Below are 23762 nucleotides of genomic sequence, written 5' to 3' on the forward strand. Positions count from 1 at the left end.
AGGAAACTCACTGCGGGAAGCACTTCTCACACACAAGCAGGCAGGTATTTTCCTGGTGGCTCCAGGCCCCTCTCCCTTTTTCTACTGTGCAAACCTAAAGGGGGGAGAATGTTCCTTTCCTGGGTCACAGCATGAGTTCTAAGACCCTGTTTTCTGGGCCAGTCTGCAGCCTCTGTGGGCAGGGAGAAGAGTGCAGAAGGGGCCTTCCCCGAGTGACACCACGGGTACTGTGAAGGTCCTTGTGTCAGGACCACAGAAGCAGCTGCATGTTCCTTCCATGTTGGAGTTAGTCACACAAGCCATTGTGTTGAAGCAGCTGGCTGAGCAGAGGAGATGCACTGTGCTTTTCTTCCGTTTCTCATCACTTGGGACCAACTTAAGGGAAGCAGGATTTAATTTGGCTGACAGTTTCAGGTTTCTTCCCTGGTCACTTGGATTGTGTTTCCTGGTCTATTGTAAGGCAGAACATCACTGTGGCCAGAGTGTGCCTCAGAACAACTTCTTTATAGTGGACAAGAAGCAGAGAAAAGGGGGAATACAGGAAGAGCCCAGTGCAAGATCGAGGCCCCGGACATGTCTCTAGGGATCAACCTCATTCAACTAGGTCCCACCCCTTATTTTTCACCAATTCCCAGTACTGCCATCATAGCTCCTTAAAGAGATAATCTGTTCATTGGGTCAGAACTCCGAAGATCTAGACTTGTCAGGAAACACCTCACAATCACAAGGAGGTGTGTTCCACCAATCTCCCAGGCTGATCAATTTGACAACTAAGACTAATCATCACATGCTTACATAAGAAAATGTATATCACTGGGTCTTGTCTGATAAAGCTCAGATCACCAACTGTTCCTGGTATTTGTTTCTTCGAGCAGTGTATTAGTTAGGGTTCTCTAGATAACAGAGCTGATAGAATGGATGGATGGATGGATGGATGATTAGATAGATAGATAGATAGATAGATAGATAGATAGATAGATAGATAGATAGATAGATAAGGAAGATTTATTAGAGTGGTTATCAGGGTGGTCCAGCTATACCAACAGTGGATGAATTTGTCAGCAAGAACAAATAGGCAAAGAGCAAAAGCTTCCTTCTTCCATGCTATTTACATAGGCTGCCACCAGAAGGTGTGGTCCAGATTAATGGTATATCTTCCTGCCTCAACAGATCCTGACTAGAGGTGGGGCCTCTCACTTCAAATGATTTAATAAGAAAAATCCTACACATATGTACCTAGTCACTTGGGTTTTAGTTAAAACCATCAAATTGACAACCAAGAACAACTTTCACAAGCAAGTTGGACATTCCAGCCAATTCCTTGGGACACACTAGCAGGCTGGCCATGGAGGTGAAGCCATCCTTAGCCATTTGTCTGGCCACTGCAAAGCTGTGTACTTACAGGCTCATGTGGCATAAATCCATCTGTGGTTCAGAAAGATATAACGCCCATGAGGAAAGAGATGTCATTTTCATAGGAAGACTCATAGTTGCCTTCCTTGAAAATCATACAGCAGGGATGCAGGAAAAGATAGCAGCTGAAGGATGAATGTTCAAGTGAGGTGGTTCAGCTTGACAGGATCGAGAATGACCTAGGAGGCAAAACCTTCAGGCATATGTGAAAGGTTTAGGTGAGGTGGGAGACCCACCCTGCATGTGGAGCAGCCCTACTCTATGGGCTGAATGGGAAGGGGAGAACACTCTTTCCTCTGAGATTCTTGACTTTGGGCACAGTGTTGGCCACTGTCTCAGTTTCTGCTGCCTCATCTCTATTATAAAAGACTTACCCTCCAACTGTGAGCCAATATTCCTTGAGTTACTTTTTTACTATGCATTTGTCACAGCAGAGAGAAAAGTAATTATTATACAGGGCTGTAGGTAACACCTGCCATGGAGAGACCCTAAACAAACTAGAGTATGCCTCAACAAGCCAGGCATGCCAGCCATTGATTATCCCTGCCTAATAATTTCTCTACAGTGAAATGCTTCAAATAGTAGTTTTGTTATTCATAATCCCTTTGCTTTAGCCTCCTGTGTGCTGGCATTGCATCTTATGAGAAGTGCTGTGATATCCCATTACAGTGTGGCCTGTGTTCAAGGTGGGGAGGTCTGTAGGCATGGGAGAAGCCGCCTTGTGTTAGGAGCCTCTTACAGCGCAGCCAGGCTGGGTAGAGTTCAGCAGAGAGGCTTGGGTGCTTCAACGAGTCCCTCCCCATTTCCCACTTAGAGTTTGGAGATGAATGTGAGCATCTCCAACAGCTGTCTGGCAGTCTGTAGGCCAGTGGACATGCGACAACAGAGGGAGGACTCACTGTGGAAGCTGGAGTACTTCTGACAGATGAACTGTCGGTGGGTGCCACTTCCTACCGCAGATATTCATTGTCATATTGAGCTACTATTCCAAAGCTGCCCAGTAACAGGCCCTTTACAGATTTAGCTGGCTCTGTTTTCTGGAGGTCTGCTCCATTTTCTAAGGCACATCGTCTGTAGTGGTCTGAATAGAAAACATCCCCCTAGGTCCCATTTGATTGGTCTGTGGTATTTTGGGAGGCTCTGGAAACTGGAAGGCAGGGCCCAGCTGGAGGAAGTAGGCCTTTGGAGACAAGCCTAGACAGGGGCCTTGCTGTGGCCCTTTTCTCTCACTGTTCCTTACCCGCCATGAGCTAGACAGCCTCCTCCTCCCTGTCTCGCTGCTATGATCTGCCTCCTGTGGGCCTGGAATCGTCAGGGCTGAGGACAGTGGGCTGGAGCGCTGGGGTCTTTCCTCCCCCTCTTCCTTAAAGGTATCCATTTGGTCATGGCAGAGAGAGCACTGACTAGCATAGCATATGACCACACAGGCTTCACTGTGGGCTGCGGGCTTGTGATCACCACAGTGGATGCTTGCTGACCTCACACTTTATCCTTGCCACTGCAGTAGTTCCTGGGTGACCCTCAAAGCCCCTGGCATATAGTCAGAGGCTCTTTTGCTGTGGAATTAAAGCCTGTTGAGGCACAGCTGGTAGAGAGACAGGTCACCTTGCTATAAGTGCTTTGTGATGTATTGAATTCATGGCCAATCTCCTGAACGACACACCTTTTGTTTTAGGTAAGAGAAGAAAACCAAACACCAGGGAGGCGAAGAGAGTAGAGTTACTGGAAGAAGGATGGTTCTCCATCCAAAAAGAGCAGTTTGGGATAAATTAAAATGTGCAATTTGGCTTTTGCTAGTAGCTCAGATTTACAGAGTGAATAAATCCACTACTCCCCAGATCCAAGATGAGAATAAATTCACCATCGTGTGACATTCAGGCCAGTGTTGGTGCAAGTGAGAGATGAGGGCATCCAAAAGAGTTAAAGGGTGGTTGCAGTGGGAGGAAGCACACAGAAAGACGGTGGCCATGAGCAATGTGACTTGGGGGCCTCTGTGTTCTAGAAAGGCAGCAGCAGTTCAGCACTGGTGGGAGAGCTGCAGAGCCAACCTTCTCTTCAAGAATGGTGACAATTTTAAGCCCACCTTCTTAGCATAATCTGTCTAGAAGGGCACAGACAGCACCCATGATCTTGCTATGGAAGAATGTGCCAAAGCTGTCATGCAAACAAAACTGGTCTCTTTCCAGGACTAGGTGGTTAACTTGTGCCTCTTGTCCTGGAGGCCACACTGTGGACTTTCTAGCTCTCTCTAGGCCACCGGTCCAGTGCAGCTCCAGACCTCTGAACCTCAGAGGAAGAGCCTCATCTCTACAGGCTGGCTGTCATGAGCCAAGGGTCACCATACAGCAGTTTTGGCACTGACTTTTGAGTGTCTTGGTCAATGGATAGGGGAATGTGTTCAAGAACTATGAGAGTTTCAGAGTCTGCTTGTCCTGGCTGGCCTGCCAACAGAACGTTAACTGATGATCATTGAGCTCTGCACATGGTCCTAGATGATTATATACAAGACCACCTGGAAGGTCTGAAGCAGCTATGGGCTTTTCAGCTGCACTCTACTAGTTGGAGATGGGATGCTATTCACAAACACAGACATTTACAGGGCTTTGATAAGTTATTTTCTGTTGGTGAAATAAACTAGTTGAAGCCAGATTAGATTAGATTAGATTAGATTAAATGTAAGTTTATTGGGAAGCTGTTCTCAGATGAGTTCACTGGCCCCTAAGGACCAAGGCCAGAGAAGTCACCAAGGGAAGAGAGGGTGAGGGAAAAAAGAAAAAAAGGGTATGTGCATAGAGAGAGCAGAGGGAGAAGAAGAGGAAACCAAAATGTCTGGATTATATGGGGAAGAGCCTCTGGGGGAAGAATAGCCCAGTCCCAGGGCTGGAAAATTCAGAGTCGGGGTAGGTAGGTCATGCCATCTAGGAACTGAGGAGCCTTGGAGCCTACTTGGGGGCTTGGGGTGCCTCAAGAACCTAGTTGCAAGCTTCCCATCCCTCCACCAACCATTTTTAACCTTGTAGATCCATTCTAGCACCCTCCCTCCATCATTCTTCAGCATGCCAAGCTCTCCCTTCCTTAGGACCTTAGTACCAGCTACCCCTTGGTCTACAGTAGCCTCCTTGTGTTGGAATTCATGGTTTTGCTGCCTCCAATCTCCTCTCAGGTGTCTTCTTCCCTGACTCTGCATCTTGAGTGACGGATATGCCTACTTTCATCAGGTCTAGCCCTTTCCTCTGTGCCTACTCCATGTCTGCCCAAGCCAAGCACTGACTGTAAGGTCAGGGAAGGCTGGTGGTAGCTGTCTCACCTACTGCCATTGCCTTGCACCCAGAGCAGTGCCCCCTTAACTAGGGAAGCCTACAGTGAGGTATGGGTCAGGAGCCTAACACTCTGCACCTTTCACCAGACTGGGAGTCCGTTCCTGCTTCAGACACCCTGGAATCACAACAAGTTTATAGGTTAGGTCTCTAGTCCAGAGAAGCCCAAAACCACGGCCTTCAGCTTCCCCTTCGTTGCTTCCTGCCTCATGGCTATTGTGGATACATCATCTTTTGTACCAAGTGTAGTCATTATGACCCTTTACCCACTCATACATGTATATGCCACTGTGCCTGGTTCCTGTGGATTCCGATAACATTAAGGATTCCATAAAAATGCCACATTCGCCAGCTTTTTCTTTTTTCTTTCTTTTCTTTTTTCTTTTTTGAAAAAAAAAAAAATGAAAAGGCATTTATCTCCATGAGGATCAGAGTCCTCTGTGGGAAATGCTGGCTGGCATTGAGAAGCACAGTGCCTGCCTCAGTTCTCTAGCATTTGCAATCACTCTGACTCTGGCTATCTGAGATGGGCACTCTCCACCTTGGCTTACATTCCAGAAGAACCATCAGCTCTCCCAAACTACTATCCAGTTGTGTTGTCCAGATTTTCCATTCCAGGGCAAATACCTGAAAGAGAAGGTTGAGAGACAGAGAGGCTTTTTTTTTTTTTTTTTTTTTTTCCCACAGTTTCAAAGGTTTTAGTTCCTGGTCACTTGGCTTCATTGCATTCTCCCCCTGCCTTTTTAAGGAAGGACATCATGGTAGAAAGGTGGAGATCTGTTGACCTCATGGTGACTAGGAACCAGGCACAGTGGCATATACATGTACTTCTCTGGGAGGCTGAGGAATGTGGCAGGTTCTGGGCCCATTTGGGTTATAAGGTGAGACCTTTGTCTCAACAAACAAATCAAAGTAGTGAGTCAAAGATGACATGTGCCTTTCAAAGGCTCTCCCCAGTGACCTTCTCAGGAGTCCATTAAAAATGTTTATCTAGGTCTAGCACAATGGCTTAGGAGGTAAAGGCTCCTGCTGCCAAGCTTGACAACCTGAACTCAATCTCCAGGACCCCACATATGGTGGAAGGAGAGAACAAACTGTCTTCTGATCTCTACAGTGCACCCACATACATATGCACTCATGCATGCCCACACACACACATCAGTCATTTAATCAATATGTAAATAAGCAAAATAAAAATATAGAATAAAATTTGTTAGAAGATGTTAATACATTAATGGTCTGACCTTGGTTGTCCTGTTATTCCTCATGCCCTGTTTTGAGTCAGGGTCTCTCATTGGTCTGCAATTTACCAAGTAGAGTAGGCTAGCTGGCCAGCAAGCCCCAGGCATCCACAAGTCTCCGCCTCCCCAGCACTGGGTTTACAATCTGATTCTACCCTGCTCATTATTTTTATTGTTTCTTTGTGAATTTCACCTCATTCACCCCAATCCCACTCATCTTCCCCCACCTTCTGCCCTTGCAACTTCCCCTCCAACACAGAAAAACAAATCTCATTTTGAAAGCTGTAGTGTCACAGTGTATCCCACAGTACACCCTTTTGTCCACACCTCTTTGCTTGCAAATGTTCACTGCTATGACTTGGTCTGGTAGGAGGCCTCTGGCTTCTGTTACTCTATCAATACTGGATCCTCACTGGGCTTCCTCTCAGATATCCTGTTGTTGCCCTGTGTCATGGAAATCCTGTAGTTTTGGATCTGTAGGAACTGCATTCCAGCAGTTCATCAATGGGGTGGTGGATGTTGGGATGAGCCAATTCAAAGCCCTGGATCTGGGCCTGAGAGGTCAGTCATCTAGCTCTCCTCTTCTCACACCCTTGGGGGAGGCTCACTGGCATCCCCCACAACCAGGGCCAGCTCTAGCTTACTGTCCACTCTCCCGAGTGGTTTATCTGGTTTATATGACCAGTTCTCCCATTCTCATGATCCTGAGGCCAGCTCTCCCACCTGCCATAAGTGGCCAGGAACAAGGGAGGAGAGGAGGGTGTCTCTCCTTCCTCCAGATCATACCACTGCACAGCAGACCGGAGGCAAAGTTGATTCATGTTCATGCTCCCAGGGCCAACTTACCTACAAGCCCTACCTCCAGGGCCAGCTCTCCTATGCTGCCCAGGCAAGGTTCAGGACCTGTCCTCTTGAGTGCTACAGCTGGTGAGAGTCAGGAACAGCTCTCCTCCTCTCATGACCCCAGGGCCACATCTCCCACCTTCCACAGATGGTAAGTGGGGGGAGCGTATCTCTTCTTTGTCCACACCACTGCACAGGGATAGGTGGCCCCTGCTCATTTTTTTACATGGATTCCAGGAATGGAACTTGGGTCCTTGTGCTTACATGACAAGAACTTTACTGACTGAACCATAAATTATTTTTGGTTTGGTTTGGTTTGGTTTGGTTTGGTTTGGTTTGGTGATGGGAAGGATATTGAATCTGAAGATGGCTTTGGTCAGTATGGAAATTTTACCAATATGAGTTCTTCCAACCACGAGCATCCAGTGCCACCCTCAGTCACATTCAGATGCAGCATTCTGACAAGAGCATGGCAGGAAAGTTGAGGGCCAGTCAGCATCTTGCTCTGCAAAGGGCAAGGAGATAGAAAGATACTTTTCCTCAGCCTGCACCAGGTCCCGTGTACACAGCTGCCCTGGTGTCCCTGAGGGGTGGCTTACAGTCCCCTTTGCCAGACATCAGAATAGCACTTCCTGTTATCTCGAGGTAACTTACAGTGTGTGCAGGGTGTGGGAGTTATGTACAAACACTATACCTTTTATGTGTATAAAAGCATCCTGGAACCTCAGTATTTGTCGTTCTGGAATCAATCCACCATGGATCAGGAGGACTGAGGGAAGACTCTGTCTCTGTTTATTCCTTAAACTATTGGTAATAAGTTATAGATAACATTCCTCTTTGTACTCTGTAGTGAGAATTTTGATTTCCTTGAAAAACACAAGAAATAAATGTTTTCATTTTAATCCCAGATGTGGAGTATGAGGCTGCTTCAGATTGTCCACAGCAGCTGACTGTGATTTGCCTCATGCTGTAACAGGAGTGTAATTTTTGCCAATTGCAATTGTGTAATGTTTGGAATTCTGGGGACTTCTCAGAAGGTATATAAATGCCTGAGTGAGAGATAGGCTGTGGGTTGGTGGTTGGTTGTTGTTGGTCTTGGTTTGTTAAGTAGTCATGTGTGCAAAGAAGAAAAAAGAAGAAATTAGAGATCTTGATGGCAAAGATCAAACTTGCCCCAGGGAACTCGCTGGCCCTAATTAGCAGGAAGTAGTCTAATGATAACATCATATCTTTTCCTTTCTATTGCTTTTCTTTCCTCTCTAGCCTTAGGAGTTGAAAAGGTGGGATAGGGTAAAAGAAAGAACCCACAAACTAGCAAAGTGGCCACCTGTAGCACTCAGTACTGCAGCATGGATTTTCCAAGAACAAGCATTTCTGTTGAGGAATACCACTGTCCACCCATGGGGAGTATTTAGCAGTAGCATTAAACTGTTATCTATGTCCCAGACTATATTTAGATTTCCTTTCTTGCTACCATACCCCCATATACACACCACCCCACCTGCTGGTTCTCTCTGTGTATATAAATGTGTACATGTCCATGCAGGTGCATGTGGCAGCCAGAGGTTGACATTGGGTATCTTCTTCTGTGGCATCTCACCTTATTGCTTGAAGCAGGGTCTTTCACTGAACTTGAAACTTACCATTTCAGCTAGACAGGCAGGCCAGCAAGCCTATGATTCACCGTAGTATTGGGGTATGGCTGTACATGACCATGCCCTTCTTTTTACATGGTTGGATCTCAATTCAGGTGTTCATGTGTGTGTGTGTGTGTGTGTGTGTGTGTGTGTGTGTGTGTGTGTGTGTGTGACTGGCCCTAGTCCATTGTAGCTACTTACTGCATTTGCCTGGGTAATATTAATCTGGAACAGTTCTTCAGGCTTCCTCCATCCCTCAAGACCTTGACATTTTTAAAGGCGTGCCCCTCAATAGTATCTAATGAATTTTCAAGCTGTTTTCTGAGAACACAAGCTAAAGAACATCTCCATCTTTCTGCAGGATCTGGAAGCCGCAGAGATAGACCCTTGTCAGCAACCCGCAAAGCATATGCAGCTGAGGACCGAGAGGAAGATGCCTCAGCTGTACTGAAAGCCATCCAGGTGGAGAACGCAGCTCTGCAACAGGTGTCCCTCAGCCAAGATCCTGAGCTACATGCCGGTCCACAGCAGGTGGGAGCACCTGTGGAGTAGGGGCATCTAAGGAGGGACTGGGGACACTGAAGGACAGGCAGTGTTTGAGTAATAGCTCTCTCTGACTGCAGACTGCATTTCACAGACTGTTTATAGACAGCTGCTCTTCATCTATCCAGAGACCCACTCAGCCACCATCTTAGAGCTTCTGGGTTATTTCTAACAGCTAAGTACTAACCTGTGACTCACGGGTCATTTCTGTGCCAACTTGGGATGGCATAGGCCTGTACTACAAAAAAGCCAGGCCATTGTGTGGTTGAATGGACAGTGTGTGGCTGTTCTGAAGCTGGTCCCAGAATGTGGTCCACAGGGTCCCTACTGCTCCCCTGGCCTACTTGCCTCGTTCATGCAACCACCCAGACACCCAATAATAACGTGGAAGGTCAGGGGTGGGGTAGAGCAGGGGCCTGGAGAAGTGGAGGCCTTACATACTCCTCAGCATGTTGCACAGCCTCCGGCTCTCCTGCTGAGACCCCTGGCCTGTCCCACTAGAAGCTCATGGTGACCCTACAATAGGCAGGGTCCTCTGCCTGGTTTACAGATGTGGGCAGCTGAGGTCACAATTTTGCACAGTCAGCCTGGCTGTGAGCCCACACTCTTGTCCATGCTGCTCTGCGCTGTCTGGTGGACCGTCTGGAGGCAGTTCTTCTGGTTGTTGAGCAGACCCTGCCCTGAGGCTGTCTTTCATCCAGTTTGTCTGGGACATGTGGAAAGGGGCCCTGCTTCCCTGCCTCCTTCTGTGGGAGGAATGCACAGCAATGGCTTCGTTCCTTCCTATGTCATCTGATATTGTCTTTGCAGGATGCCAAGGAACCACCAGCAAAATCATGGCCCAGTCTGCTGAAGGCTAAGGAGGACATCCCTGAGGTCAGTATGAGGCTGAGCCCAACTCAGCTGGACATAGATTTAACAGCCCACCCATACCCTAAAAACATATTGACCATCAGGAACTTCTCTGCTGCCTGAGCACTGGTCTTCTACCCATTTCACAGATATGGAAGTTGGGCTTGAGTGGCTTGGCCAAATTTGCAAATTGATGCTGGAGTCCAGCCAGGCCTGCTGACTTGTTTCCTTTTCCATTTCTATTTTCCAATGAGAGAAGACTAAGATAAGTAGATCTTAGTTTTGAGAATAAATAATTCTAGCTATCTGTCCAGGCCAGCCAGGCATAAAGGAAGTGAAGTAATAAAGCACCTAGGGAATGTCTGTCTGGCACACAGGTTCCCAGTGTTCTGAATACAGAGAATACCCACAGCTGTAAGGAGCGCACTGGTGCAGTCACTGGAGCCGATAGACACATGGGGACAGAGTGCCTGGGAATGAGTCATGCTCGCTCTGGCAGGTGGCCTCAGCTTGCTACCTGGAAGGTGACCTGGGAACAGTTGGAGGTGACAATGAGCTAGCTGCATTAAGGACCAGAAAGAAGCCCAGTGTGATTGGTGGGTGACTGGCAAAGGGAGAACAACACTCTAGAGTCCCCAAGAGTTTCTTTCTTTCCCAATTGCCCTGTCCTACTAGATAGCAGTCATCTTGGGCAGTAGCCAGTCACTATTTCTGACTACCCTGTGATCCTGGATTCCTGAATAGCCTGATCCCTGACCTCCACAAGCTTCCAGCTATGACAGTCACTTACAGACAAGTGTCAGATTCCATTCCAATTTAGATGGCAGAGGAGAAAGAAGGAAACATAGACTTGCTGGTGAGTCTGTGTGCAGTCTGGTCTCTTAGGAGTAAACTGAACCCAGGTGGGTTGAAGTGATGGTCAGATGACAGAAGCGTTCAGTAGCTCATGGAAGCATTATTTCCCAGAAACCCCCTGGTCAGTGATCTGAGAATACATGAGGGATTCTACGCTGACCCTCCCCAAGCTGGCACTGTCACCTTTGTGCCCCATATCTACTTGGTAGAACCAGGTACCTGAGAAGCCTATGCTTTGACTGTTGCCCTGTTAAGTGTCCGGCTGCAGGGTTCCCTTGGATATCTATCTAATCAGCTTTTCTGCCCTCAGCTACTTGCTGTCGCTCCAGTGACTACCAATCCTGAGCTGTGCAGAGCAGCAGGGGGAGCCAAAGCTGTCAGCCAAGCCATGGACAGAATGAGCCCTTTGGGAAGCAGGTACTCTAAGGCAGATAAGAACCTAATCCAGGTGACCCACAGCAGTGCGGCCACAAGGGTCTCGGTAACCATGGCCTTTCTTGTTGCATTAGTCATTTTTGCTTAGCTTTGACTACAAAGAGTTGAATTGGTGCACAGTTTCAGAAGTATCCTTTCATTGTGACAAGAAGGTTGTGACAGAAGAGAAGTTTCTGTCATAATAGCCAAGAAGCAGAAACAATCATATGAAGGAGTCAGTCAAGCTAACCACACTGAGGACGCTTCCCCAGGGACTCTGCCTCTCACTTTTTACCACTTTCCACTACTGTCTTCATATCAGAGATTCCTCGGTGGTGGGTGAGATTGACTGGGGCCGAGCTCTTGTGGGCTAATCTCATCTAGAAATGCCTCAAACAGAAGCCTTGAGATTATGCCTTACTCAGTTTCTTAGCTGTTCCCAATCCTGTCCAACTGCCCCACCATGTTATTACAGAACATCTCGACTAGCAACTTTAGAGTCCCACCCTCCCCTCAGTCCCCCAGCCCCAGAGCATAATAACATGGATATGCTTTCTTCCAAGCAAGTGGCTTGATCTGCTTCAGGCTTTCACTGGAGTACCCCACATAGCTTGGGAGAGAGCTCAAACTTACTTGTCACCAGAGTGACTCAAAGAATCAGTCTCCTCTGAGACTCCTTTTCTTTGCCAAAGTATGTTCAGTGCAGCATTTTGTCCTTTAATGTGTTACAATGACCCCAAAATTACCAAGTGTTAATAGCAAAATAGACTCCTGATCTTCAGGGAAAATCAGTCTCCAGAAAGCTCACCAGTTGTAGCCTGCAGTGTCACGTATGTTTTGGCACATAGGCATGTTCCCAGGGCTATTATGCAGGCATATGCATGTTTCAGGCTGTACACGTGCCTGGGTGAGGGGCAGGAGGAGACTGCATTGACATCTGAATGTTGATCACTAAGCGGCCCGACCTGAGGGATCAGGCCAGGAACGGGGCAAGGCTCTCATAACCGTTGCACAGAGTGAGGTGTGATAGCCAAGCCATATGGCCTCTAGTTTTCAGTCCATCCCCCAGGGAGCTTCTGTTCATAGTGTGTGGAAAGACTAGATGGCTCAAGGCACAGCTATCCATTCCTGCATGTTTGCAGACCCCAGATGGAAACCGCTCCACTTCACCACAGCCATAAATCAGAGCTCTCTCGGTTTCCAGCCGCAGGGCTGGTTTGTGTCTGACAGCTCTGCAGCAGGCAGCACTAGCCAAAGGCTGCCCTCTTCATCACTGGAGTCCTCTGTGCTTTAGGGCTCTGCACCTGTGGTGTGCATAGCATCTGTAGCAAAGGGAATGAATGGGTGGGTCTCTAAGCCTGAGGTTGGCAGTTTCTGTGAAGAGCCTATTGGGAAATCCTACAGCCTTGACAGTTGGGGGTTTTATTATTTGTTGTTACTTTTAACAGTGCTTAAAACACACAAAAGCCATTCTTAGCTGCCAGGTCATACAAAACAGACCATGGGCTTGGTGGCCCTTAGTAAAGTTGATTCCTTGCTCTGTCTGTGATCAAGTTCTTAGTCATCTGGAGAGGTCATCTGGCTTCTCTACTTGGGCTCTGATTTCATTACTAATTGTCCAGCTGTTTATAAAGAGAGAGGACATCCATATATGCCCTTGAGCTCTCTGCAGGGTACAGACAAGCTTTCAAATGTGTACTAAAGGCCCTGTGGTCCCTTTCATGGGACTATCCTCTTATGTGTATTCTTCATTATTACCTCTTTGCTGAAACAAAATCCCTTTTCAGACAACAGCATAAACTTCTGGGAGTCTTGCAGACTGTGGAAAGTGACACTACCTATCTCAGCCAGATGGCTATACCAACAGAAAAGCCAGTACCAGATCCAGAGGTGAGAGCCTATACTCATGGGAACAGTCCAGTATACTAACATTGCCCTGAAAGCTGATGGAAGGGCAGTCAATTCTGGTTAGTAGTGATGACTATGATCATGGTCATCTCAATATCTTTCTGCCAAGTCAGATACATGATTGAACAATTGAGGCAAAAGAAGAAAGGTGTAAGCCAGAAGAAGTTCCTGGCAAAAGAAAATGTAAATAACCCATAAGCCCACAGGACAATATCCAGTGTTACCCATAGTCAAGAACAGAAACTAAGCTTGGTAGGTATGGTGACAAATGTTTGTAATTGGTAGGCTTTTGAGTTAGAGGCCCACCTGGACTATATAACAGAAGGAGACGAAGTACAAAACATAAAAACTTAGGGCTGGTGAGATGGTATGCCAAGTCTGGTAACCGAAGGTTGCTGCCAGAACTCACGGTAGGAGGGAGAGACCTGACTCCCGAAAGCTGAGCTGGCCTCTGACCTCCACATGAGCACACACATGTGACACACACACACAGTAAATAAGTAAATGTAAATTTTAATTATATAAAGTTAGCTGTAGATACTGGTAGTAACCTTCTAGTGCAGTGTGATTTTACTGGCTGTGACCAGGTTGGTGGGTTGTTACATGGAGACAGTCATTTGAGCTCCATGAGCAACACAGGATGGTAAAGGTGTGCCACTTAGAGCCTGACACGGGGTAGGAGGAACTCAGAAATAGCAGTTCCAGAGTCTATCTTTGAGAAAACTCAGAGCTCCTGCCCTACCCCCACTCCCACCCCATCATGGAATAGCTGCCTCTTGAACTGAGAAGATTCACCATGTGTTGGACCACATTAGTAAGAGCCCATATAGATTAAGTTTCTGTAGAGGAGATAGAAAATCCAGGGCAAGGTGACTTATACAACAAACAGAAACAAATTCCAGGCACTGGGCACTAAAGACACTGAGGGTGGGCTGGTGGGCACTGCATCCTGCAGCCTTTCCCCCTGGGTCTCCATGGAGTCATTTGCAGCCCCGAGATCCATCCAGTATTGGTCCCACCTCTGCTCTTCCTAATAGCTGCAGATGCTTCCAGCATCTCTGTGAGAAGAGCACGTCTACACTAGCCTGGGCTTCATCAACAACCCTCCTTACCAGTGCTCCATGGGAAAGCACACACTGATTTGCTTAGGAAAGGGTTTGCTCACTATACCACAACCTCATGACCAAGGTAGGATATATGGTAAATGGCTAAGCAAGAGGAAACAAGTGGTCTCAGTGAGGGGGCCAGTGAGTACTAGGGACCATTGCTGTTCTAGCCTCACCCTCTGTCTACCTGGGATACTCACAATGCTGACACTTCTCGGTTCATACTCTGCATTTAGAATTTTCATGCAGGAATTGTGTGTTTCAGACTCCATTGGGCAGGGAGTCCTCAGTTCTTTGCAGCTTCTTCTCTCCCCTTGAACCAGCAAACAAACTTACTTGGCCCCAGAATGCTCCACCAAGCTCAGGCTCAAGAGCCTGCCAACACCAGAGTCAAGCAGGCCAGTTCTGCAAGCCTGGGACTCAGGCCCAGGGCAGCCAAGGACCTGGCCAGGGCATTCACGCTGAGAAGGACAAGGGAGCTCTAGGTTTTTACAGTTCAGGTAATCCAACCTGGACGCTTGGCTCCTGCCAGGTGCTCCAAGCTGACCTGTCCTCACCTCGCCCCACCCCCCATCTCCATTCCCATTCTCTTTGTGTGGCAATCAGCTTGTCCAAACCCATGCTGGGAGTGCTCACACGTCTCACTGGCTATTAATTAAAAAAATAAGTGGGGAACAGTTGCTGTTCATTTACTCAGCTCCCTGCTCACAGAACCATTGCAGATACCGATGCTAATTAACATAGGGCCCGTGCACGCAGGGAAACGCACCATTTCATGAGTGGCTGATCCGTGGTGACCAGAGCTACAGTTGGGCCCTGAGGGCCTTTAGGAAGAAGCCTTGGCACAGAGTTGCTGTTTATTGATGGCATTCACGCACACTCCCAGACCAGACAGCCTCACTAGGAAGGAGGGAGGGAGGCTGGCTTTAAAAATCAGTGAAGGAGAACCAAGAATTGAGCCCATTTCGGCCTGAGCACTTATGGGGCTCTGTGTGTGTGTGTGTGTGTGTGTGTGTGTGTGTGTATGTTGGGGTCTTGCTTAACCCCCAGACTGGGACCTTCATGTAGATGGTCGCATCCTGCTTTCCCTGCCAGGCTGGGAATGTCAAGTGACTGGCTGAGGCAGGGGGACTTTGGTATATGCTGTCATACTACACTCCATGCATACGCTGGCAGCTTAAGCAGCAGATTGATCTTTCTCATAGTTGCAAAGATGGCAAGTCCAAGGTCAAGGTATTGCCTGGCTGATTTCTTCTTGGGGTGCCACTCACTTGCCTTGTAAGTAGTGGCTTCCTCAGTGGTCTTATACACTCAATCTTTCCTGTGTGTGTCCCTGGTGTTAATCCCTGGGGCTTCAGGTTTCCTCCTTTTTTAAGGCCTCCAGACAGATGAGAAGGGGGCCCTCCCCAGCAGCCCCATTTGATTTAATCACCTCTTAAAGGCCCTGACTGCCATCACATCTTGGGCCCTGGGCATTAGGGTTTCAACAATGGGGTTTAGGGACCCCAGGCCACCTGCCATCTTCAGATGTTACAGCTTACCCCTGGACCATGAATACTGCAGTGGGGCAAGAAGTGTATGTTCAGGCAGAATATGGTCTGTTACAATAACTTTTTTTTTCATTTGAAGGCCCCCAAGTGGGATACCTATTAAGTGCTGGTGACACAGTTGTTGTAAATATCCTTGTTTATTTTTCTCTATTAGAGCTAGAACTTAGGGCATTATGTGTTCTAGGCAAGTGCTTTACCCCAAGCCACACCCAACCCAACTCCTATGTTTATTTATTATTTTAAATATTTGTTTTATTTGTTACTATTTGTGTGTGTGTATGTGTGTGTGTATGTGTGTGTGTGTGTGTGTGTGTGTGTGTGTGTGTGTGTGTGTGTGTGTATTAGAGAACAGCTTGCAGAGTCAGTTCTTCTTTTCTACCATAGGTTTGGGTATCAAACTTGGATTGTCAAATTGGCAGCAAGTATCTCTACCCACTGAGCCATCTCTCCAGTGCACTCCCTATGTTTTAGACACTGAACAAATAGGAGCTCTTGCTAGCCTCACAAGAGCCACAGTAGGCAAGTGCCGTGATTATCCTATAGAGCCTGGGTGGAGACTGAGGAACCATGAGGCTGAATGCTGGATGAAGGCCCTGGTGGGTAGAAGCACTAAATTCAGGCTTGCTGCCCTTTGGTATTTTCTTTTCAGGAAAAGTGGAAAGCAAGAGTAGATGAAATCGAAGATGCAATCTATGTGACTATGGAAATCCTGTCTAACTGGGGCAACGCATCATGGGTGGGTCTCACGGAAGTTCAGTTCTTTGACCTGAACAACATAAAACTTTATGTCTCACCTCATGATGTGGACATTCGGAATGCAGTGTTGCCAGGCGAGCTGGGCTGCCTTGTCAACAGGGACTTAGTGGTAAGTGATGGGTTCTTGGGCTTGGTTCTGCTATGTATTTTGTTGTGTGTTCTCTGCACCAATGAGGGTGTAGTTTGGGGTTGGGGTAGAATGCTCTCATCAACCCTAGTCTTTCTCTACAGCCAAGTGAGGAGGAGCCTCTGGAAATGGTACCCTCTGAGGCACCGGTGGGTTACTTCCTGAGGTCTTGCCTAAAATGGCTACTCTGTATCCTGCTGTGACTACTAAACTTAGGCCACTAGGTGTCACTATACCAGTGTCATTGTTTTGTAGATAAAGAAACTATGTAGGAGATGGGCATGCAAGTGGCCAGGGTCGCACAGAGGAAGCTAGTGGAACCAAGATCTCACACTGCAGCCTGGTCTACACACTGTGCTCACACATCCTCAGGGTGCTGCTTCTTGAACCATGGGTCCATACCCAGCAGACTTTGAATATATTTTCCTTTAGATAGTCAATAGAGGTTATTTTTATAAGCAAAGGTATTTTCCATTGTTTCCTCTTTTTGCTGATTTTTATGGTTTTGTTTGTTTGCTTGTTTTTAAGACAAGCTCTCACTATATTGCCTGGGCTGTCCATGAACTCACTACAGAGCCTAGAATAATTGTGAACCAACAGTCCTCCTCCCTCTGCTTCCCTAGTTCTGGTGTCCTAGGTACAAACCACCATGCTTGCTTCTTCCCATCACTGTCAAGTTAGCAGCACAGCCAGCCACATGGCCTTCTTGTGCTGTGTCGGGCTGCATCCCAGATTGCCATGGAAGAGCCTGTGGACTGGAGAACAGAGCAAGAGATGGGACGGGTCACAGGTGCTCTTCTGTATCTCTTGAAGTCATGTCACAATCTGGATGATGTACTCTACTGTGCTGGTTGGCTATTTTTCAACTTGACACACATTTGGGTTATTTGGGAAGAGGAACCTCAGTTGAGAAAAATGCCTCCTTCAGATCGGCCAGTAGGTAAATCTATGTGGTATCTTGATTAGTGATTGATGTGGGTGGGCTGGACCCTCACTTGGGCAAGTAGTCCTAAGCAATATAAGAAAACAGGCTGAGGAAGCCATGCAAAACACACCTGAAGGCCAATTTTTTCATGGTCTCTGCTCCAATTCTTGCTTCAGAGTTCATGCATTGAGTTCCTTTCCTGGCTTTCCATAAAGATGGACTATGATCAGGACTTGTACACCAAATATACCCATTCCTTCCCTAAGTTGGTTTGGTCAGTGTTGTATCAAAGCCACAGAAACTTAAGTAGACCCCCCCCCTCAAAAATTAATATTGTTTCTTTAAAGTACTGAAAATGAAAAGAGCTGCTACATGCTCAGGCCTTACCCTGGGCCAGGTATAGTTCCGAGTACTTCTAAGATCCTGATGTCCCTAACTACAGACTGGAGATGCAGACAGACTGAGGTCCAAAGCTACTTCACAGCCTCTGCCCACAGGTGACTCCCTTAGCTTTGACCTTGATTTCTTGTCTATCAGGGTAGCATGATACTGCATACCTACTTAGTGCTGGAAGGGCCATGTAAACATGGAAGAGGTGATTACAACGGGCCCTCATTTAAAGAAGAAAAAGGAAGGGAGGAGCTTTGGAATCCCCAGCTGCTGCTCTTTCTGTGTGATGTTAGATAACTTACCTGCTATCTCTGAGAGTCTGCCCTTCTGTTCTCTGGAAAATAGGAGATGGGCGGTAAATTCATCTATTAAAACTCTTAGATTTTCAGCAGTAGAAAATGAGTTTGGCTCACTTTGGCATAATTTTTAAGATTTATTTTTATTTTATGTATATGAGTATTTGCCCTTTTTTGTATGTGTACCACGTATGTGCAGTGCCTGCACCAGATCCTGTGGAACTAGAGTTACAGGTATTCTGAGACACCATGTGGGTACTAGGAACCAACCCCAGGTCTTCTGCAAGAGCAACAAGTGCTCTTAAGTGCTCAATTATTTCTCCAGTCCCACTTGAGCATATATTTTTAAAGGACATTTGTTATAGTCAGGCAGCATGGTAGCAGGCACTTGTAGACCTGGTACTCAAGAGGAGGCTGAGGCAGGGGGATCAGGTATTTGAGACTATTCTTGTAGTACCTTGTCTCTCCATCAAAAATAAAGGAAAAACAACAACAAAAACAAAAACAAAACAAGGCTTGGGTCCAGCTTAGTGGTAGTATATTTCTTATCTAACATGGCCTGGGTCCTGTGTTCTATCTACATACAGCTCTACCAGAAAGGAAGGGCAAGAGGAAAGACTGGAGGAAGGGAGGGCAGCCAAGCATGTGATGGCACATGCTTTTAATCCCAGTACTCAGGAGGCAGAGGCAGGCTAGTCTTTCAGAGTTGGAGGCCAGCCTGGTCTAAAAAGTGAATTCCAGAACAGCCTGGGCTATACAGAGAAACTGTGTCTCAAAAAAGGAAAGAAAGTTTTAAAAATCTTTTAAATAGATAGTGGGTTTTATCCCCCAGACTACCAGGGAAGAAAGTGCGGGGTGTTGCCTTGAAGTCTTTGTCTATATGGTATACTGTCCCCTGGCTGAAGTGGACAGTCCTTATGAACATCACGGGGTCTTGTGGAGCATCCTGGGCATCAAGGCTCTGGTCTTTAGGGGTAGGATGCACAGGAGGATTCAGTTGGAAGGAGTTTTGAACTTGAGGCCTCTGGGGAAGGTGCACTGCCCTATTTCAGGATTTCAGTCTCATTTGGGTAAAACAGGCAACTCACACACAGCAACAAAGCTCAAGACGAATCTGTATCTTGGTTTGTGGTAATGGGATACTCTCACAAGGGAAGGAGATGAAGAGAGAGGGGACCACCCACTTAGCTTGTACAATCTTTATTGAGTTGCTTTGGTCAGGTGAGTAGCTGGCTGGTCAGTTTGTTGTCCTGTCACTCTGCTGGCTATTCAGTCCCCAGAGGGGAAAGTGCTGGACCAGCCTGACATGGCATTTGGATACTAGCCACCAAGATGCCCAGTAGGGTAGACAGGGATCCCCATTACAAACCCAGGACTTATGAAGAAAGAAGGCAGGATATGCTTGAGATAGCTGTGTACCAGGAGAGCACCTAGCTGGGCAGGGGCATGATGCTCTGAGACAGCAGCCCAGTGGCATGACCCCTGAAAGATGCAGCCTGTATTTAGCGCAGCTGTGTGTTCTGGTCTGCTGCTTTCCTGCTTGGCCTCCAGATTCAAGTCTGTGAGGCTGTGGCTCACTGCTGGAGTTCAGACCAGCTCTAGACACCTCTCCCAGAGCCTTTATGCAATTATGGGTACACTTTGGAAGCCTGCTCTTGAGAGCAGACCTCCCCTCCCATCAGAAAGCATTACTGATATTAGCTATGCCTCTCCTACTCCCTTAGGCTGCTGAGCTTTGTTAGTGGATGGCTTCATAGGTTTGGTTTTCTTTGAGAGCAGGGGCTGAGGTTGAGACACAGTGCAGCTGTGTTACCCTGGACTGCTGGATAGATCTTAAGATCCTCATGTGGGCTGGCTGGTCCCTCATTCCCTCCACAGTCTGTATGCCAGGACTGAGTGTCTAGAATGTCCTGTCTCATACACATCCAATCGCACTGGCTTGTACCAGCCACAGCCTAGTATTTCATCTCACTTGACCCCCATCTGAGCCTTGCCCAGACTCCTCATTTCATCAGTGAGAAAACCAGATCTCAGGTTTAAAGGACCTGCACTGACCACACGGTAGTGGCTGGCGGGCTACCACTGATAGCCTAGCAGAAAAGTACCTTTTAAAAAAGTGGATTTGAAGAAGAAGTTGCTTTATTATAGGGAATTGGGGGTATACTGGTAGATTTGTAATATCCAGACTCCAGGGAAAAATCCCTTCCCTTCATAGGTCAGGAGTGGGGAGGGTACTTGTCTGTTGTCTCCACACTCAGAAGCAGAAAGGTATGAATTGTAGGCCAGCCTGGGCTACATAGTAAGACCCTGTAAATACCCACTGTCTTGGGTGACAAAGTGTTTGCTATACAAACATGAGAAACCTAGATTCCCAGTATATATGGCAGGGGTAGGGATAAGGGCCTGAACATAGCAGTATGTGCCTAATGCAAACCCTGGGGAGATAGACAGGTTAGTCCCTGGAGCTCACTGGCTTACCAGCCTAGCCTAATTAGTGAGCTCCAGGTTCAGCAAGATCCTGCCACAATATAAGGTGAGCAGCATGTAAGGAAGGCACCTAATGTTGAACTCTGTCCTACACACACACACACACACACACACACACACACACACACACACACACACATACACACACACACAAGAAAACAAAAACAAAGAAAAATTCTCCCTTCTGTGTCTGTCATCCCATCCCTATCCCTCCTGAGTCCATCCTCTCTATCTTTGGCTTTTCTATGTTCACTCTTTCTATCTCTGTCCCTTCTATGCTCACCCTCTCAATCCCTGTCCCTTCTGTGTCCACCCTCTCCATCCCTGGCCCATGGTATTGTGATGTGTTCACATTTATATGCCAAGCCCCATGGATGCCTGGTCTTTCCTACCAGCTTCCCACACCTCATATCTTGTCCCCTCAGGGACTCCTTTGCTTACTTAGCAAATGGTGTCTCCACCTGCTAGGCTACCCACTCCCATCTCTTACAACCTTTGAAATTAGGGATTTCCCAAGCCAATACTTATTTCAAAGAAATTTCTTTTCTATTATATTTTGCCAAAATGTTCAGAACTAGGTAGTATATACTCTTTTGTCCTGAGACTATAATGAGGCTAGGCCACTCTCTCAGCTAGTTGTTTACAAGCTCTCCCAAGACTCCTATGTTTCTGCTTCCTAGTGGACCTAATACTGGCCCTTCTCCATCAAACCAGTCCCTCTCAGGTCCCTAGGCTATGACTAGGCTTCCTTTTGTATACTCATTTCTTGCTCTCCACTTCATTCTCTTCGAGTCAGGGCTCTCTACAGGAACAGAACCCATACCATAGAATGTATATTATGAAGGGATTTATTAGATTGATTTACACAATGGGCAGATGTGTGGGGAGGGGGAGTCTAGCAGTGGCCATCTGTACTAGAGAGGCTGAGACCCCAGTAGCTGCTTGTTCCATGCAACTGTTTGCCACAGTAGTCCCAAATGGGTGCAGAATGCCTGAAGGATTCCTAGAGAGCCAGGGGTCTTCTTCAGTCATGCTAGAAGACTGCAGAAGCTATGCTCAGTGAAGGATGGAGGCACCTTCAGGATATGCACTCATCAGCAAAAGCAATAGTGAGCTAATGAGGGAAGCAGGCAGGATGGCCTGATCCTCAGATTTCCTTGTATCTTGGGGCCCCACTTTGGGGAGAGTCTTTCTCTTCAGTTAACCCATCCTAGAAGTACTATCACAGAAAAATAACAACAAATAACAGTTGCCTCTTATACCTGAGTGGATAGGGCCAACAGTACCCTGTCTGCCCCCTGCTTGCTTCTCCAGTGCCCACCTCCATCACCCCGTATCTCTGTGCACACTGATTCAGATTATCTACATTTAGATTTCAGCCCAAGTATCCCTTTCTCAGCAAGGCTTCCCGGCCTACCGTGTGGGGACCCTGTCCCTCCTGCCCAGTCACTCCTCAGAGCATGTCTCATCAGAACAAACACTCCTATACCTGGGCTTTTCTGCCGCCCCCATTTAACTGATAAGTACTTGTCTGTCCTTGGCCACACCATATCCTCAATACATAAAATCACATGCTGCACAGATTTAAACTTTTTATTTGGAAATGATTATAGACCCAGAAAGTTGTAAAAATGATGTAGAAAAAAAAAGGATTATTAATAGAGAAAAATCAATGGAACCAAAGTTGGTTCTTTAAAAGGATCAACAAAATCAAAAACCTTTAGTTAGACAATAAAGGAGGAAACAAAGGTTTCAATGAATATACAGGGACTATCACTACTTATCTTAGAGAAATAAGGATTATAAGACTGTATACCAACAAGTTAGATAACCTACATGAACTGTATAAATGCCAAGGAGGGCAAATTACCAAAACTGACTCAAAATGAAATGGAAAATCTAAAAAGACCAATCCAAAGAAAAGAAAGAAATTGAACTGATTATCAAAAAACATGTGGGAAGCCTATGGTGAAATAGTGTCCCTAGTAAATCCTGGTAGATATATTTTTTTTAAGATTTATTTATTTAATGTACATGAGTACATCATTGCTCTCTTCGGACACACCAGAAGAGGCCATCAGATCCCATTACAGATGGTTGTAAGCTACCACATGGTTGCTGGGAACTCAGAACCTCTGGAAGAGCAGTCAAGTGCTCTTAACTACTGACCCATCTCTCCAGCCCACTGGTAGATATTTAAAGAGTGAGCATTTGACAGTCCCTTCAATCTTATAAAATATAGAAGAGGAGGGAGCATATCCCAGTGGATTCTCTCAGCCATATTCCTGAAACCAACAGAAATATCAGAACAAAAAACTACACTCCAATGAGTACACAGGAAGATACTCAGCACATACTTTTTGACACCTCAAATGAAGGCCACTATGGAACCTAGTCATATCCACTGGGATGGCCAGAAAAATGACAAATACTGCTGAAAGTGTGTAGACCAGCCACTGTAGGGAACAGTGTGACAGTTTTTTAGAAAGTAAGAACAGAGCTACTCTGTGGCCTAGAAATTCTACTCCTGGGTGTATAACAAAGAGATGTGCGCGTCCAAAAACAAAAAACAAAAACAAAACTGGAATCTCATAACAGAAGATGGAAATAACCCAGCTACACAGACTGATGGACAGAAAGTTGAAATATGGTGTCACCATACAATAGATTAAACCCAACTGTGAGAAGGAATGAAGTGCTAGTACAGGCTACACATGCATAGTAAACCTTGACAGCTAAGTGTGAGAAGGCCACAGAGTGAGCACATTTACAGGAAACAGTCTAAACAGATCCACAGACACAGGAGCATGGGAGTGCATGTCTAATGGGAGCCATGCTCCACAGTGGGAAGCGAAGTGTGCTAAGCGAAGATGGGGATGCTAGTTGTGTAGCCTGTGAATATGCTGGGAAATCATGGATTACACACTTGAAAATGTGAATTTTGTGGAATATGAGTTATATCTCAATTAAAGGGAAAAGAATACACAGGGATGCCATGTACTGTTGCCTAGTTTCCCCCAAAGATAAGAGAGGCTGTCACTGTACTAATAGATCACTCATGTGTATGTGTGTATGTGTGTGTGTGTGTGTGTGTGTGTGTGT

The 23762-nt window shown here is 46.7% G+C and overlaps 1 protein-coding gene across 7 annotated transcripts in view; it reads left to right on the forward strand.

Annotated features, from left to right (window-relative positions):
* Positions 1 to 23762, forward strand: part of Kiaa0556 (KIAA0556 ortholog) — a 170548-nt gene that overhangs the window by 98306 nt on the left and 48480 nt on the right. For all 7 annotated transcript variants that reach the window (XM_031388223.1, XM_031388229.1, XM_031388227.1 and 4 more), the window contains 5 exons: positions 8813 to 8982; positions 9805 to 9870; positions 11012 to 11118; positions 12903 to 13005; positions 16329 to 16544. In XM_031388223.1, the coding sequence (XP_031244083.1) occupies positions 8813 to 8982; positions 9805 to 9870; positions 11012 to 11118; positions 12903 to 13005; positions 16329 to 16544 (662 nt within the window). The remainder of the gene's footprint in view (positions 1 to 8812; positions 8983 to 9804; positions 9871 to 11011; positions 11119 to 12902; positions 13006 to 16328; positions 16545 to 23762) is intronic.

The sequence above is a fragment of the Mastomys coucha genome, unplaced genomic scaffold (genome assembly GCF_008632895.1).
Source record: "Mastomys coucha isolate ucsf_1 unplaced genomic scaffold, UCSF_Mcou_1 pScaffold21, whole genome shotgun sequence".
In the NCBI taxonomy this organism is placed as follows: Eukaryota; Metazoa; Chordata; class Mammalia; order Rodentia; family Muridae; genus Mastomys; species Mastomys coucha.